The sequence below is a fragment of the Dipodomys spectabilis genome, unplaced genomic scaffold (assembly GCF_019054845.1).
Source record: "Dipodomys spectabilis isolate Male_0828 unplaced genomic scaffold, ASM1905484v1 ptg000176l, whole genome shotgun sequence".
Taxonomy (NCBI): domain Eukaryota; kingdom Metazoa; phylum Chordata; class Mammalia; order Rodentia; family Heteromyidae; genus Dipodomys; species Dipodomys spectabilis.
The window spans coordinates 5088700-5105639 of record NW_024870853.1 but is presented as its reverse complement, the minus strand read 5'-3'; the positions used below and the strand labels follow the sequence as shown (position 1 = coordinate 5105639).

Sequence of the window (16940 nt, the reverse complement as noted above, 5' to 3'; positions counted from 1 at the left end):
AGTACCAGCACACACACACACACACACACACACACACACACACACACACACACACACACACACACACAATGGTTTTGATAGAGCATAACCACATCTGCTTGTCCATGTGCTGTCTGTGGTTAAAATGATTACTACATGGTTGCTTCAGAAAAAGTTCAGTGATTCCTGCTTTAGCTCCATACAACCAGTAACTGCATATCTTCTAGAAATTTCAAGACTGAGCTTATTTTCATATCCCCAAAATATTCCCATTCCATATTTCTTACATTACCAATTCCATACATTCCTTTAGCCAAATAAGATGTCCAGCATTCAGAAATGTCCCTCCACTATGTCTTTCACTTGTGTTGTTGTCACCCTGGACACCTAGCTCACACTACTTAGTTCTTGCTCAGATAACAGCATCAACTCTCGTTTTCTGTGATCCATCCTTTAGTGTAAGCAATATAACATCTTCTGAATGTAAATCTGACTAAAGTACTACTTTACTTTTAAACAACATTATTCTGGCACCTGATTCACACTGGGCCATCAGGTTGAAATTTGATTTTCCTGATTTCTTTTTGGCTACCTTCAGCATCCATAGTGGTTCATTTTTAAGTGTCAACCTGACTGCATAACAGAATACCTAGAGGCATTCTTTTGGAGGGGGGTATGTGTGTGTGTGTGTGTGTGTGTGTGTGTGTGTGTGTGTGTGTGAGTGTGTGTTTTCAGGTGTGTGTGTGTGTGTGTGTGTGTGTGTGTGTGTGTGTGTGTTGTGTTTCCAGAAGAGGTTGAATGCAACTCTGGGCAGAAAAGGTGATAGAGATCTGCCCTCAGTGGGCAGGAACCATCTAATCAGCTGGGACCAATTTGTCTCTCACAGCTGGAGAAGAGTTTGCTTCTGCTGCACCGGCCATCAGGACTCCTGACTCACTATCTTTTGGAGTCCAGGACCACACCAAGGTGTCACCCCATTTAGACTCACTCCATTCTCAAGCTTTCTGCCTCAGACAAGTTACAGCATTGACTTCTCTAATTCTGAGGCCTCTAGACTTGACTAGACTAATGGCACCACACTACTAGTATTCCAGGCTCTTCAGTCTGTAGCTGGCCTCTCCTGGAACATTACAGCTGCCATTATGCAGCAAGCCAATTCCCTTAAACTTAAGTCCTTTCTCATCCTCCCCCTCCCTTCTTCTCTCTCTCCCTCATTCTCTCTCCCTTTCTCTCTCTCCCTCTGTCTCTGCCTTTCTTCCTCTCTACTATTGTTTCTGTCTCTCTACAAAACTCTAATATAATTACTAATAGAAGTCATACTTCTTTACAATTATCTTTATTAATAATCCCAAAGTACCATGTATACACACAACAATATCATTGGATCAAAAATGACTGGCAGATTCCAGAAGTACTTTGACTCTTCACTAGGTTAAATTGGATTTAAATCTCAGTACTTATTAAAATTTTTGAATTGAAGCCAAGTACTGGTGGCTCAAGCCTGTAATTGTAGCTGCTCAATGTAAGGTCTGCCCCAGACCTGTGCAGATGCCTCCCTACCTCTTGGCTAAGTATCTGTTACCTAGGTAACTGGCACATCTGGAAGCAGTCACCTCCTCCTCCAAGGTCACATCCTGGGCCACCCTCAGTCACACCTCCCATCAGACAAGAGGAGACCATTTGGATCCAGTGTGGCCATACCTTTCCCCACCTGGCTACACCTCTTCAGGTCCCTGGCCTAGATAAGTCCTGGCCCAGGGATGGTTTGCCCCTTTCGCCCTTGCCTCTCCACCACGCATGGTGAGGGCAGCAATTCGGTAAATAAACTTCTTTTCCTGCCTGAATACCACATGATATTCTCTTCATCGGCTACCTAATGAAACCTACCTATTTAATATACCTTATAGTGAGGAAACTGAGATCTGAGGATTGTGGTTTTAAGCCACCTTGGGCAGGAAAGTCCATGAAAATCTTATCTCCAATTAACCTCCCAAAAGCTGGTAGTGGAGCTGTGGTTCAAGTGGTAGTTCACCAGCCTTAACAGGAAAAGCCAACCAAGAATGTGAGACCCAGTACCACCACACACAAAAAAGGAAAAGGACAGATAAACCTTTTCTCCCCTAAAGTTTCATTATAAGTACAGCACTTTTCCATATATCATTTTCCTCTGCTTGCATGGCTGTCTCCATACTACATTGCTAGCTCCTTAAAAGCATACAATGACTTCTTCTGTAGTGTCTCCAACATTTACCATTGTGCCTGCTAATAAAATAGATGTTCAAGCAATAACTGCTTAATGTATGAAATTCCAAGGATCAGAATTACTCTTAAATATCCTGGTGTTTAAATGGGATATTTTTTCATGATCAACTTGAGCCAAAGAAGAAGCCATAATCTCAAAGACAGCAGGCAAGTATGAACTGTTTGGAGAGTAGTGGCAAAAGCAGGAAATACATACCTTGCCAAAGTGCTCAATTAGGATTTCCACCACAATGTTCTGAAATTTGATGTTCATCATAGCAGCCACAGTGTCCTCCTGAGCTCTCATCAAAGTGGGCCCAAAGATCACCCCCATGTTGGAAGGGGTCATGAGATTTTCTTTGCTGTGTTCACACACACTGCCAAATGAGAAAGAAAAGATTAATCAGATTTGCATCCAGATTGTAACCAATACTGTTAGGCACTGAGGCAGGCAAGAAAATCTAAAAACTGGAAGGAAAGGGAAGAATATAGAGAAAGAAAAGCTGGGGCTGGGGGTTTAGCCCATCGGAAGGGTGCCTGCCCGGTGTGTGCAAGGCCCTGGGTTCGGTCCTCAGCCCTGGGGAAAAAAAAGAAATTAAAGAAAAGCTTACAGTGGAAATACCTAGCAAAAATCTCAAGGAAATACAACCTTAGAAGCCAAAGTGACATGTAGTAAACTTACCTAGAGACTGGAAAAGGCCGGTAGGGATTAGGGAAAAACAAAAGGGCAACCAGAGGGCATTCTAAGTAAGAGAAAGGGCTCATCCAAAAGATGGCTCAGCACAAGGAGAGAATGAGGCTCCTTCTCCACTCTACCCTGCTAGGTAGGCCTGGGAGAACAGCCCTTCCCCCCTTCCTCCTCACCTGCCAGTAATCACCTGACTCAATCACCTGACCTTCAGCCAGGAAAGGATCCCAGGCTCCGAGGTTACTTCCTCATCTGTTGAGGTCATTTCCTAAACTGCCTTGGTCATGCCTCCCTTGGACAGTGAGAGGTTCCCCAGGCTCTGAGATCACTTCTGCATCCGCTGTGGTCCTGCCTCCTGCCTTTTTCTACATAATCCATCTCAACACAAGTCCCCTCCACTTTTTCCCTTTTTCTTTCTCTTCAATCTCATACCGGCAATTTGCTCTCCCCCAGAATAAGCTCCTCTCTGCCTGAGATATGTAGCAGTTTCCTATCCAGGGAACCTTATACACACCCAGCCCCTCACCCACGCCCCAATAGGAGAAGGAACTGTGAAAGAGCAGAAGGGGTCCAAAAGATCTTCCCTTTATTATCTTCTTCCTTTCACAGATGAAAACAACAAACAAAGGACAGGGACCTACTTGAAGTTACTTTCAATTAGCTGAAGAACAAATTCTGTAATCTCAGGTTGTCTGATCCCTAGTGGCTCTCCTGGCTGAAATTCTCTTTAGTGGCAGAAAATTCTCTTTAGTGTCTGATTGTCACTTGCAGGATAAGAATGCTCTTCGACAGGGCAGTTCAGGCCTTCTGTAACCTACCTTCTTTTTCTAATCCTTATGTACAGTCTGGGCTTTGACAGTGATCTGGATTCAAATCCTAACACTGCCACTTAGCAGCTGTGCAACTAGGGAGTGTTAAGTCCCTCTCACTTAAACTGAGCTTCAGTTGTCTCACTTGTGTAAATAATAGCTCCTCCAGAGAGATGTCGAATAGAGCTAACTTCCTGATACTCTGGAAATTAAATACCTCCCCAAAGTCCTCCATTCTAGGCACTACTGACATATGCGCTGCTTTAGAACAAGGTTTTCTGTCTCAGCCAGACCTCCATATCTGAACAGACCTCTGGGATGTCCTACTCCCCTGCCCTCCATGGGAAGAATATCTATTTATCCTTGGAGATTCACATGAATTGACATCTTCAGGGAAACCACAGTCCACTGTCCTCATCTTAATTGACACCACTGGCAAGCCAAGTACAAGTGCAATTTTCCACTAGGTAGGAAACAACTTTCAAGTGGGTTCCTGACAGACAGCAGGTACTAATTAATTATGTACAAAGGAATTGAACTCTTCTAATGCTCTTTGAAAACAGTACTGGAGGCAGCCAAGAGCAAGGCATGTACTCTTTGGTCAGTTGGACCGTGAGGGGTAGAGAAGGAGGCCAGCTGCCCACTCAAAACATTCATTTTTCAAATACACCAGGCCAAGGCCTTCAAGAGACTAACACATCAAAATGCAAGTTCTTGACACTAAGTGGATAATTAAGGAGGGGACAGAATCCTTAGAGAAATCTTAATAAACTTGGTCAATCCCTTGACAAAGGCTGGGTGCCATTCAGATGGTAATGAGCTGTAATCATTCAAACTCTTAGTTGTGGCAAGGCTGCAGCAGTGTACCTCCCAACACTTTAAATACCTCTGCAATTAATCTTTATTTCTTCTCCTGACATATCCCCCCCAACCCAACCCCCCGACCCTGCCCTGCTATTGAAATGGAAAAGTGTCAATGTGCTGCCACCCAGTGATATGGGATGGGGGAACCATCACTGACAAAAAAAAAAAAAGGGCACTGGTTCATCTCTTTGTGGGTGCATCTGAGAAGTCAGGGTTTTTTTCTAGTCTGTCAGGCGTTCACAGGATCTTCCCAAGGACAAAAAGCACCCACAGTGAAACCCTTTTGTAAGTCTGTTTATGAATATATGGCAGGACAGGGGTGCACACAAATATTTGATTGTCTCCAAGTCATACAGTCATCCCATCTCATCTTACCACTTCTTTACCTGGTTCCTCTTTTCAAACCAAAGTTTCATGGAAATGGAGGTGGGGCGCCTGTACTGGGGCTTGAACTCAGGGTCTGAGTGCTTTCCCATAGCTTTTTTTGCTCAAAGTTGTCTGAAGCTCCACTTCAGACGTTTTGCCAGTTAATTGATTCTCATAAACTTTCTTGCCATGATCCTCATATCTCAGCCTGAGCAGCTAGGATTACAGCCATGAGCAACCAGCTCTTATGTGAGCCACTTTAAGCTAAAGCTATGCTGTAATTCTCTGGGAAGGTTCCTGATATTTTATTTAGGAAATTTCCCCCTTGATCTCCTAATGAGACTTGGGGAGATTTTTTTGTATCTCACATCATAATACTTTTTTGCATGTGGTGGTTGGAATCAAACCCAGGACTTCATACTAAATAATAATCACTCTACCACTGAGCTACAGTCCCACTCCTACACATTATTTTTTTTATTTCTTGCAACTGGCAAGAGGTTAAAATAATAAACAAAGCTTTTGACTAACACATAACTCATTCTTTTCAACCATATGTTAGTCCAATCATGAAAATCAACCCTAAAGAAATTATTGGAAAATTTCACCAAAGAGAAATCATGACTATAGGTTATATTTGCTGATCACAACAATAAAATGAAAGATTGATACCTGATGAGAATGTGTGTATGCACATACTCATAAATTATCATCCTGAAGTAAATGTATATAAGGTTTGTTAGAAGGAATACAATAATGGATAAGGTGGGAAGAAGGAAAGGAAGGAAGGAAGGAAGGAAGGAAGGAAGGAAGGAAGGAAGGAAGGAAGGAAGGAAGGAAGGAAGGAAGGAAGGAAGGAAGGAAGGAAGGAAAGAAGGAAGGAAGGAAGGAAAGAAGGAAAGCAGACAAGACTAAAACAGAAGCATCAAACCAGGTGTGGTCCAAAATGTATTTGAAATGAAAAGTAGCTTGAAGAGCAATGGTGCATGTGACACAAAAACACAGAAATTATAAAATCTATTTCTTCCCCATCTATCTATACACACACACACACACACACACACACAAAATGTAATGCAAATAGGAAAGTCTTTGAATGCTATATCAATGTGATACCTCCAGGGAGGGGCTGGCAGTAAAGGGGTTTGTTTAAGGAAGACTGTTCTCACTAATTGTACTATGATACATTCTGTTTTACTTTTTAGAAGTTTCTTCTATTGTTATAATTCTTCATATATAATTGAAAAAATTAGTGAGATTCACTATGCTACATCAATTATGCACGGATCATTTCAATCCACGTTCTTACTCTTGCCCCTTCCTCCATTTTCCTCCTTCCCCCAAACTCCCTTTCCAGTTCTTAGCAAATCCTCTTCTACCTTTAGATAATCTTTTTTTAAGTGTTCACATATGAGAGAAGTCATGAGATACTTGTGTTTCTGATTCTGACTTATTTCACTTAACATAATGCAGTGACATCAATTCAGTCTTCTTTGTGGCTAAATTATATATACTGTTTTTTTAAAAAATCTGTTAATGAGCACCTAGGCTAATTCCTTAGCTTGCATATTGTAAATAAACATGGATATAAATATTGACATGCAATAAACATGGATATGGAGTTATCTCTATTGTATGCTGACTCCAGTTCCTATGGGTATTTGCCCTGAAGTGGGAGAGTTGGAACACATAGTGTTTCTATTTTGGGTGGAGGGGGTTGAAGAACCTCAATGCTGCTTTCCACTATACTCCCTTTTCTCAGCACCCTGGCCAGCATTTGATATTTTGTTTCGTGTTTGGTTGTTTGGTTTTAATAATACCCATTCTAATTTGGGAGTGGAAGTATATCAGTGTTGCCTTATTATAAATTCTATAAAGCCATGAAAAGGCAAAGTCACACTTCACGTTGTAAGCTAACAGAATGAATGACACAAAAAACAAGGACAGAGTGAACAGTGAGTTATGTTAGAGTTAGGTTGCTGTGATATAATCTGACAAGAAAGGAATCTTAAATTCTCTAGTACACAGGGACATCAAGAGAAAAATTTACAACAAAGGAATGGGTAGCCAAGAAAGGTTATAAACAGTCTCCAATGCAGGAGAAAGTAATTCTGTTCACATAGTTTAGATTAGAGGCAAAAAATTAAAGTGTCCATAGGGGCAAGGAGGTAACTTAAATGAAGGTTGTGGGTATGATGGGAAGTATCAGTTGCAATGAGACACCCAGACTTTATCTAGTCTACAACTACCCATTACACCCTTAGCCATGCACCACGCATACTCATTTAGACTTGTAACAAATAAACTAGATATTTCCTATGTCATATCTAATCTAACGATAATATACTATTTGTCAAAACATTTGGGAGTATTAGGGGATATGGTCATTCCATAAGAAGAGAGCACTTTTCAACTCCAGCTAGTCGTATCTATGTGGGCCTGCACGTCCAACATCTGATCAGGTTCTGAAATCTATACTTTGATGAAAACAACTTGAACTTTAAGAGTATTTTGAGCTCAGCCATTTTTGTATGTCTGCCAACACTAGGTCTTGAGCTCTGGGTCTAGTGCTCTAACTTGGCTTTCTCTATGTTACATATTATATAATATGTACATTATATAGGACCCTTTACGGATTCTGTTACAAATTTTCGAAAATCTTTTCATCAGATGGCAATGGGTGCTCTGAGTACACATACAATGTGAATCTTCGTTCCACAAAAAAAAATAATCAATTTGATACCACTAGAAATTCAAACACAGAATATGTGATAACATTATTACCCCTTTTTAAGTGTGTTCATTTGATTGTACTCAGAATTCAAAGAGATCTCATCTTTTCAAAAAGCTGAAACACATATTCAAGTAAATATGCGGTCTTAAATCTGTTTCAAAATAATTTGGAGGAAGGAAAAAGAAGAGCCACAGATGAAACCAGACTAGTCACGAGGTGATTAAAAAGGAAGCTTTGTAGGTAGGTACTGGTAGCTCACACTTGTAATCCTACCTACTGAGGAGGCTGAGATCTGAGTATTACAGTTTGAAGCCGGCCTGGGAAGGAAAATCTGAGAAACTATCTCAAATTAACCAGCAAAAATCCAGAAGTGGAAGTATGCCTCAAGTGGTAGAAAACTAGCTTTGAGTGAAAAGGCCAAAAGTTCCAGCCTCAGTACCAGTACAAAAATAAGTTTTAAAAAGGATCTTCATGGGCTGGGAAGTTGGCTCTGTGGTAGAGTGCATAAGGTCCTGGATTTGTTTCCTCAGCACCACATAAGCAGAAAAAAGCTGGAAGTGGTACTGTGGCTCAAGAGGTAGGCACTAACCTTGAGCTGAAGAGCTGAGGGACAGTGCCCAGGCCCAGAGTTCAGGCCCCATGACCGACAAAAATAAGTAAATAAAATAAAATAAATAAAAAGGTTCTTCATGATGAGCCCAATGTAGACACGTACTCAAAACCACGTGTAATAACAATTTCCTCCAAAAGACAATAATGGAGAGAATGAATAAGTGCCATGAATGGTCAGCCTCTCTGCAAGAATGACACCCTTGTGAAAGGGCAGATTGGTTTGGCCATCCAACATTGTATTATCTGTCATTCATTTTAAGTACTTCAACATAGTATGAAGTCCTAAACTTCATCAATGCCATCATTTGCAACCACATCATTATTTTATGTAGAACTAAGAAAGAATAATTTCATTGTCAAATCATCTTGTAATATTTAAAGACATTTTAAATTGAAAATGAACTGAACAATGAACATAATTGCACTGAAATGACTATATACTTACAGCTATTATCAAATACAAGCAGGCACAAACGATGATAATTACCTCAAAACAGCTGTCTGACCACAGTAATTTTTAAGGAACCATTGATTTAAAGATGCGCCCAGAATGCAGATAGCAACTAGAGAAAAAGGAGTGCTCCAAAAGTGATGAAAGATGAAAACTATTTTGCTGAAGTACTCTAGGGCAGTTATAATTGCCATATTCTAATATTAAGTACATACTCCAAGAGTTTGTACATTGATTACTAAAGATGAATTAGAATCAGAGAGGCTGCAATAAACTTTAGATAAATTCATCTCCAGTTACTGAAAGTTTTGATAATTAACATGATAGATGGTAAAAATGACTTCTCATTGCTTATATATGTTTGGGACAGATCCACTGGTGGCACACTTTTTGGTAATCATAGCTACTCAGGACAGAGTTGTGAAGATCATGGTTCAAAGCCAGCCTGGGCATACAAAAATCTTATCTCCAATTAATTAGCAAAGAGCCAGATGTGGAGCTGTGGCTCAGTAGTAGAACAGTAGCCTTAAGCGGGGAAAAAAAAAAAAGCTAAGGGCAAACAGGTGAGGCCCTGAGTTCAAGTTCCAGCACACACACACACACACACACACACACACACACACACACACACAGAGAGAGAGAGAGAGAGAGAGAGAGAGAGAGAGAGAGAACATATGGTCTGGTAAGAAATAACAGAGACACTCCAAAGCCTCTTGGGAATAGGGGTGCAAAAGACAACGTTGTTCAATGTGAATGGGAGTTAGACAAATAAATAATAGGCATCTGCAGATGTCATGGAACTTAAGACAAACCACGTCCTTTATGATACCTTCTAGCTCAAAATTAGTTCAACTTCAATCCATTTCTCACCCATTCATTCATTTGCTAGTAGTGAGGCTTGAACTCAGGGTCAGAATACTCAGCTTTTTCACTCACAGCTGGTGCTGCACCACTTGAGCCATGCCTCCATTTCTGGCTTTTTTGCTGGTTAATTGGAGATAGGCATCTTCTGGATTTTTCTGCCTAGACTGACTTCAAAAAGCCTCCTAAGTAGCTGGATTATACTTATGAGCTACGGTACCTAGTTCTTTTCACCTTTAGGTGTAACTTCTGCTTTACAAGAAGTGTAGTAGGCATTGGCAATAGAAAAACGAGCTAAAAAATAAGACAAAACTAGTTAAGTATACAATAAGTATAGTGGCTCATGCCTATAATCCCAGCACTCAGAAGGCAGAAGTGCAGGACAATCACATGTTTAAGGTTAACTTGAGTTAACCCAGCAACAACAACAACAAAACCCTAATAAGCAACAATCTACATAAATGGGGCGGGGGGAGGGGGGGCACGCATGGACAGTGAGGCTATGTGTGGTCCTGTTGACTCAGAAAAATACCTACAAATAGCACTTTTTTTTGTGTGTGGTAGTCCTGGGGCTTGAACTCAGGGCCTAGGCACTGTCCCTGAACTTTTGTGCTCAAAGCTAGCTTTACATCACCACATAGCTCCACTTCCAGCTTTTGGTAGTTAATTGGTGGTTAATTTCCTGCCCAGTCTGGCTTCAAACCATGATTTTTATATCTCAGCCTCCCGAGTAGTGAAGATTACAGACATGGACCTTAGGTGTACAGCTCAAATAGCACTTTTTGAGTGGAATAGGCAAATGTCAATATGATCCGGAAAGGTAGAAAGAACTGAATTGAAAAAAGTAGGCTAATCATGGTGTTCCTCAATCACCTGGGGATGCTGTAATCCCAGTCACACAGAAGGCAGAGATTGGGAGGATCAGTTTGAAGCCAGCCTAGACAAAAAGTTCTTGAGACCACATCTCAACTGATATGCTCAATATATTGGTATACTTGAGTGGTGTTAGCTACTGGGAAGCAACAATAGGAGTTTCAAGATCAAAGACCAGCCCTGAGAAAAACCCTGATATCTTATCTGAAAAATAACTAAAAGCAGAAAGAAAAAGGACCGGGATTAGGAGGGATTGGCAACAAAGCTCAAGTGCTGGAGTGCCTGCTTAGTAGAGGCAAAGACTCTGAGTTCAACTCTGATTACTGCCAAAAATAAAGACATCATAACGTCATCTTGATAAAAATATGTTAAATGTTCAACAAGAAATGTACTTACTACTTTACATATGTAACTGTAAGCCTTCTGTACATCTTCTTGATAATAAAATTTAAAAATATATATAAATTCATAGATATATGTAAAGACATTCACACACACAGACACACACACAGAAAGACTTCGAAAACATGTATTATATTTCCAGTAGGAATCTTTCCATGCTCTTATGATTTTGTTGCATATGTGTATTTTCTAATTCCCACAATGCATAATATTACTTCAAACAATACAAGTGCTGTAAATACAACATGAAGGATCCGGTGAGACTAATGGCTCTAACTTTACGAATGGCAAGTAGGCCTAGGATGATGGAGTCCTTACTAGATCACAGGATTTCAATGCCTGACTCCTATTTTGTCATAGCACATCTGCCTCAAGTGAACCTCACAAACGATGTTGTCAAAGCCTCTGAAAGGAGACAGAAATGGGACTCCATTGAATTTATAGAACAGGTTGTACAACTCTCTTCTGGGCTGGCTTGTTGATAAATGGATGTTTGAATGGCAGAATTAAGCCTGAGGCTGGCTTCCATTATAATCTTCCCCTGCTTGTGAGATTGCCAGAGAGGTGACACTTACTGTTCTCCTGTTTCTCACTAATGGAAGCTACAGGTACCAAAAAGAACTGGATAATTGGGGACCCAAAATTGGCTGTGGTCAGTTTGTTTCTACCTGCCATTAGCCTAGAAAAAAAGGCCTTATGCATGAATACATTACAAAGGTATACATATAATCACTATATAGATTATGAAAGCAGGAGCGGGCAGGTAGCATAATTCTGTGAATTTTGAAAGCATGTAAATTTGCTTCTACTGGGTAAATCTCCCCACCCCCCAAAAAAAAACAAACCTTATTTTACATTTACATTTTCCATACAACTTTTGGTAATAAAGATTTGCAAACATATAAAAAAGTAAAGCAAGGGGAAATGAGATGGTTCAGGGGTGTGTGTGTGTGTGTGTGTGTGTGTGTGTGTGTGTGTGTGTGTGTGTGTGTGTGTGTGTGTGTGTGTGTGTGTGTGTGTGTGTGTGTGTGTGTGTGTGTGTGTGTGTGTGTGTGTGTGTGTGTGTGTGTGTGTGTGTGTGTGTGTGTGTGTGTGTGTGTGTGTGTGTGTGTGTGTGTGTGTGTGTGTGTTGTCACTTGCCTTTTATACTCCAAGTTGATACTCTACCAGTTGAGCCACAGCTCCACTTCCAACTGTTTGTGCTGGTTAATTGGAGATAAGGGTCTCTCAGACTTTCTTACCTGGGCTGGTTTTAACGTCAATCCTCAGATCTCAGCCTCCTAAGTAGCTAGGACTGTAGCTATGAGCCACTGGCTCCTGGCTCTCTGTAGATTTTTTGTGGACCCTTTGAATATAGATTTCCTCCACCCTACATATCCCACATTAGTATTGAAAAACAATACCAAGCAAATTTTCCCACTAAACTGCAATAACATTTTCACACTGAAAAAATTTTTACAGCAATTCTATATTATGAAACATGTAGCCTACATTCAAACTTTCTCAAATGTCATAGGAAAAAGTCCTATTGCAGCTTTGTCTTTCAAATGTGGATTCATGTAAAGTTCATGGCTTCAATGTAAAGATCAATGCTTTCCATGTGTAATTAATAATCATTGGACAGTACACCAAAATTACAAAAATATACTTTTCCCCATTACCCTTTTATCCAGTGGTTTGATCAATACCTAAGACAGTGTAGGAACTCACCTTTCCTCCTATGTTTTCCAGCTGGTGTTTTTCTATGATAACAAGCTTTAGGGGGCAGGCATGTTGGTGCATGCTTGCAATCCCAGCTACTTGTGAGAGAGACAGGGGGATAGTGGTTTGAGGCCAGCCCAGGCAAGAATAAGGTGATGAGATTCTACCTCAGAAACAAACTAGGCCTACTATCCTAGCTACTCAGAAGATAGAGGTAACATATTAACATATGACTCTATCCAGAAACCATACTAAAGACAAAACGACTGAGAGGTAACATATTAACATGTGACTCTATCCAGAAACCATACTAAAGACAAAACGACTGAGGGTATGACTCAAGTGATAGAGTGATTGCCTAGAATGTGTGAGTCCTTGAGTACTGTCAAAAAAATAATTAGAGCTTTCTTTCCTTTACCAATCCCTCATTAATTTTATTTATATAATGTGTTAAAATAAAATACATGATATTTCACCAAATGCTACCACGGGCAGCCCTTTCAAGGAGGTTCCTGTGTCCTTGGGGATGTGGACCTATTTGATATGTCAGCTCTGCTTTGTGGTACAATTTATCCAAGGCTCACCTTGCATTTTCCTTGTCCTAGACTAGGAATAAGACACTCATTCTTTAAGCCTCTCTGGATCTTTTCAAAAAAGAATAATATTTAGCCAAGAGCTGAGCATGAGTGTGTTCATTGCCATTTTTAGGAAGAATTATTGCAAAGGTAGGTCAGTAAAGAGAGAGTTTTTGTGTGTTTTTATTTTTCATAAGGACTCCAAACTGACATTTCCAATGTAACATTAATATGACAGAACTTTTTGTTTACACAGGGCCTCAACCATGCAAAGCAAGCGCTCTACCACTGAGCCACCTTCCCAGCCCAAACTGAATGATTCTTAAAACTTGTTTGCAGTAGGGCACCAGTGGCTCACACTTGTTATCCTAGGTACTTAGGAGGCTGAGATCTAAGGATCATGGTTTGAATCTATGAAACTCTTATCTCCAATTAACTACCAGAATACAGGAAGAAGAGCTGTGGCTCAAAGTGGTAGACCACTAGTCTTGAGCAAAAAAGCTCAGAGACAGAGCTGAGGCCCTGAGTTCAAGCCTAATGACCTACAAAAACAAAAAAACAAAGAAACCCTAAAAAACAACTTCTTTGCAGCTCCCCTTGGTTTTAGTCCATCTCACTTAGGATGAGTCAAAGAACCATGAGAAGTTCTCTGGAACAACTGAGTTCTCTATGTAATTCTACTCTCAAGCAGATAAGCATTTGTTTTTTCCTACTCAGAATCAGGGTTTATAAGATTTCCTTTTCTATTTTATATTATTTGGGGAATATTAGTATAAAATATTAATATTACTTGTGATATAGTGATATAATATTTTATTATTTCATTATATGTTTATGTTATTATATAATAATATAATTATATTAAATATATCTGTGTATACTTTATTATTATATTTTTTCATTGATTATATATAATGAAATATATACTATATCCTATAAAATAATAACTATTTATATAGTGATGTTATTAGCAATAATTTTATTATGTAATAACATTAATATCATTAGAAATAGCAATTTATATAATAATATAGATAATACTGATTATATAATAATGTATGATGGGGGCTGGGAAGGTGGCTCAGTGGTAGAGTGCTTGCCTTGCACGGTTGAGGCCCTGGGTTCGATTCCTCAGCACCACATTAGCAATAAGAAAAAAAGCCAGAAGCGCTAGCCTTGAGCTGAAGAACTGAAGGACAGCACCCAGGCCCAGAGTTCAGGCCCACGATTAGACCAAAAAAAAAAAAGTATGATGATATTCACATTAGAAGTAATATTGGTTAACAATATATAATAGCATTAATATTATTACAAATGACATTGATTATTTGAAAGTTATTTGAATATAAGATAACATTACTAGAAATAGTATTAAATATTATTATTTGAATAGTCCAATTTAAAGAGTTAAGTTGAACAAATCCAGTTATTATCCCTATCCTCTCCACACTATTTTCCATCTACTCCTAGTTGGCATTTTCATTATTTCTATTCAGTCATATTTTCTATATCTTTGTAAAGGGTATAAATCAATGATTTTTAGTATATTGACAGAGCAGTACAAACTCATACACTAATTCCTGAAGTTTTCATTACTCCGTAAGAACTTGAAACTCCATAGTTATTATCAGTCACTCCCCATATATTCCTACCCTTACCAGCCCTTGAACCCACTCATTGACTTTTTGTCCCTATAGAGTTGACATTTCATATGAATACAGTCATATACATATGTCTATGTGTTTTCAAGGCTATCCATGCTATAGCATGTACTGGCAGCTCATTCTCCTATATGACCAGATACTACCCCATTGAAGGAAGATACCACATGTTTATCTACTGATCTACTGATGGAAATTTGGATTGTTTCTACCTTTGAACAACTATGAATAATGCTGCCATAATATCTATGATAAACTACATATGGAAACACATTCACTTATCTTGGGTATATATAACTTGGAGAAGAATTCCTGGGTCATGTGTTAACTACAGCTAACTTTTGGAATCATTAAGTTTTGCTTTTTAACCATATTGTGCTTTGGTCATCAAAAATGGGTAAATATTTGTGCATATTCATATTTTTATTTTTCTTATTTTTTTACCAAAAAAGCTAGGATATGATATCCTCTGGTTTACACTTTGAATTTTTTGTTGCTTGTTTCATATATGTAATGCATCATACAAATTACAACTAAAACAAACTTCATAGAGATCTTTCTCAATCTATTTTTTTTAATGACTGCATAATACTACTATGAGGGCAGTAGGAAATGAAGGCAAATACATCCTGCTTTACTTGGCAAATCCTTATAGTTACACACTAGTGTTGTTTCCAATCTAAAATAATGCTGCCATGACAAATCTTTTACATATGTTCAGTGGTTGTGGAAGTGAGCAAATGCTTTAAAATGGGATTGCTAGGGCCAAGGATAGATACCAATAATCAGATATGTTACTGCTGAGTCTCCTCCTCTGGGACTATAGTGAATGACTACCACAACCTATCAATGCCTATTTTCCCATGCTCTCATGAACAGAGAATGTTATTAAGGAATTTGTCAATAAATGTTAGCTCAGCATAATTTTACTTTGCATTTTATTACTGAGTGAATGAGTATTTTTCACAAAGTTAAGGGAATATATCTTCCTGCTTCTACTATCTAGCTGTTCTGATTTTTCATTTCAGAAATTTTCTTTTTTGTGTGCAGTACTGGAACTTGAGATCAGGGCCTGGGAGTTGTTCGGAGATTTTTTGTTTGTTTGTTTTTGTTTTTATTTTTTTGTGCAAGGTTGGAACTCTGACCCTGGAGCCACAGCCCCACTTCTGGCTTCTTGGTGGTTAATTGGAGATAACAGATGCATAGGCATTCTTGCTGGGACTGGTTTTGAACTGCATTCCTGAGTAGCAAGGATTACAGACATAAGCCATCAGTACCCATAATTTCAGGGATTTTGATGACCAAGATTGTTAAGTAAGCCAGGTAGCCAGCTTTAGGGTGACAGAGGCAGATACTCTGTCACTCACTGCCAGCATGGGTATTCTCAAGAGACGTTGGTTCTTGACACATATTGTGACTTAAAAAGTCAAACTAAAAGAGACTTTTGAGATTAGCTGATCCAGTGTCCTCAAACTGAAGAAACAAAGGGGCAAGGGGACCATTCTTTCTATCACATGACAAGTTAGAAATAGACATGGAACTTGAACCAAGAGTCTTTTTCCCCAGGGCAACTTCAAATGAAAGTGCAAATAATTTCTTTGCTGACTTTTGGAGTTTTACTGAGATTACTTGAAACAATTTCTGGAGAGAGAAAATGTCCCTTATTGTTCTGATTCTTGTTCATTCTGATTATTATAAATACCATTGTATTTAATACTCATTTGCTACAGACGTATAAAAACATCTAAGTTCAGGCACTGGTGACTCACACCTGTAATCCTAGGTTCTCAGAAGGCTAATATCTGAAGATCAGTTTGAAGCCAGCCTCAGCAGGAAAGTCTGTGAAACTTTTACCTCCAATTAACCACCAAAAGCCAAAAGTGGAGCTATAACTCAGGGACAATGCCCATGCCTTAAGTTCAAGCCCCAGTACTGGCACCAAAATAGAAAATCTTAGAAAGTCAGAGCTGGATCAGATCCTTGGTGATAACGGAAATCACAGGAAAACCTGAGGTCCAGGTAAGCAGAGCACTGGATAAGCAGAAGAAACCAAGAAGGTCACTTTTAATAAAGGCTTGAATTTTAGAAATTTGATTGCCTCCCAAAAAAATACAAATACATCT

General features: G+C 39.3%; 1 protein-coding gene across 3 annotated transcripts in view; it reads right to left on the bottom strand.

Moving 5' to 3' along the window:
• Ophn1 (oligophrenin 1) overlaps positions 1 to 16940 on the bottom strand; it is a 299051-nt gene that overhangs the window by 67711 nt on the left and 214400 nt on the right. For all 3 annotated transcript variants that reach the window (XM_042694942.1, XM_042694944.1, XM_042694943.1), the window contains one exon: positions 2438 to 2597. In XM_042694942.1, the coding sequence (XP_042550876.1) occupies positions 2438 to 2597 (160 nt within the window). The remainder of the gene's footprint in view (positions 1 to 2437; positions 2598 to 16940) is intronic.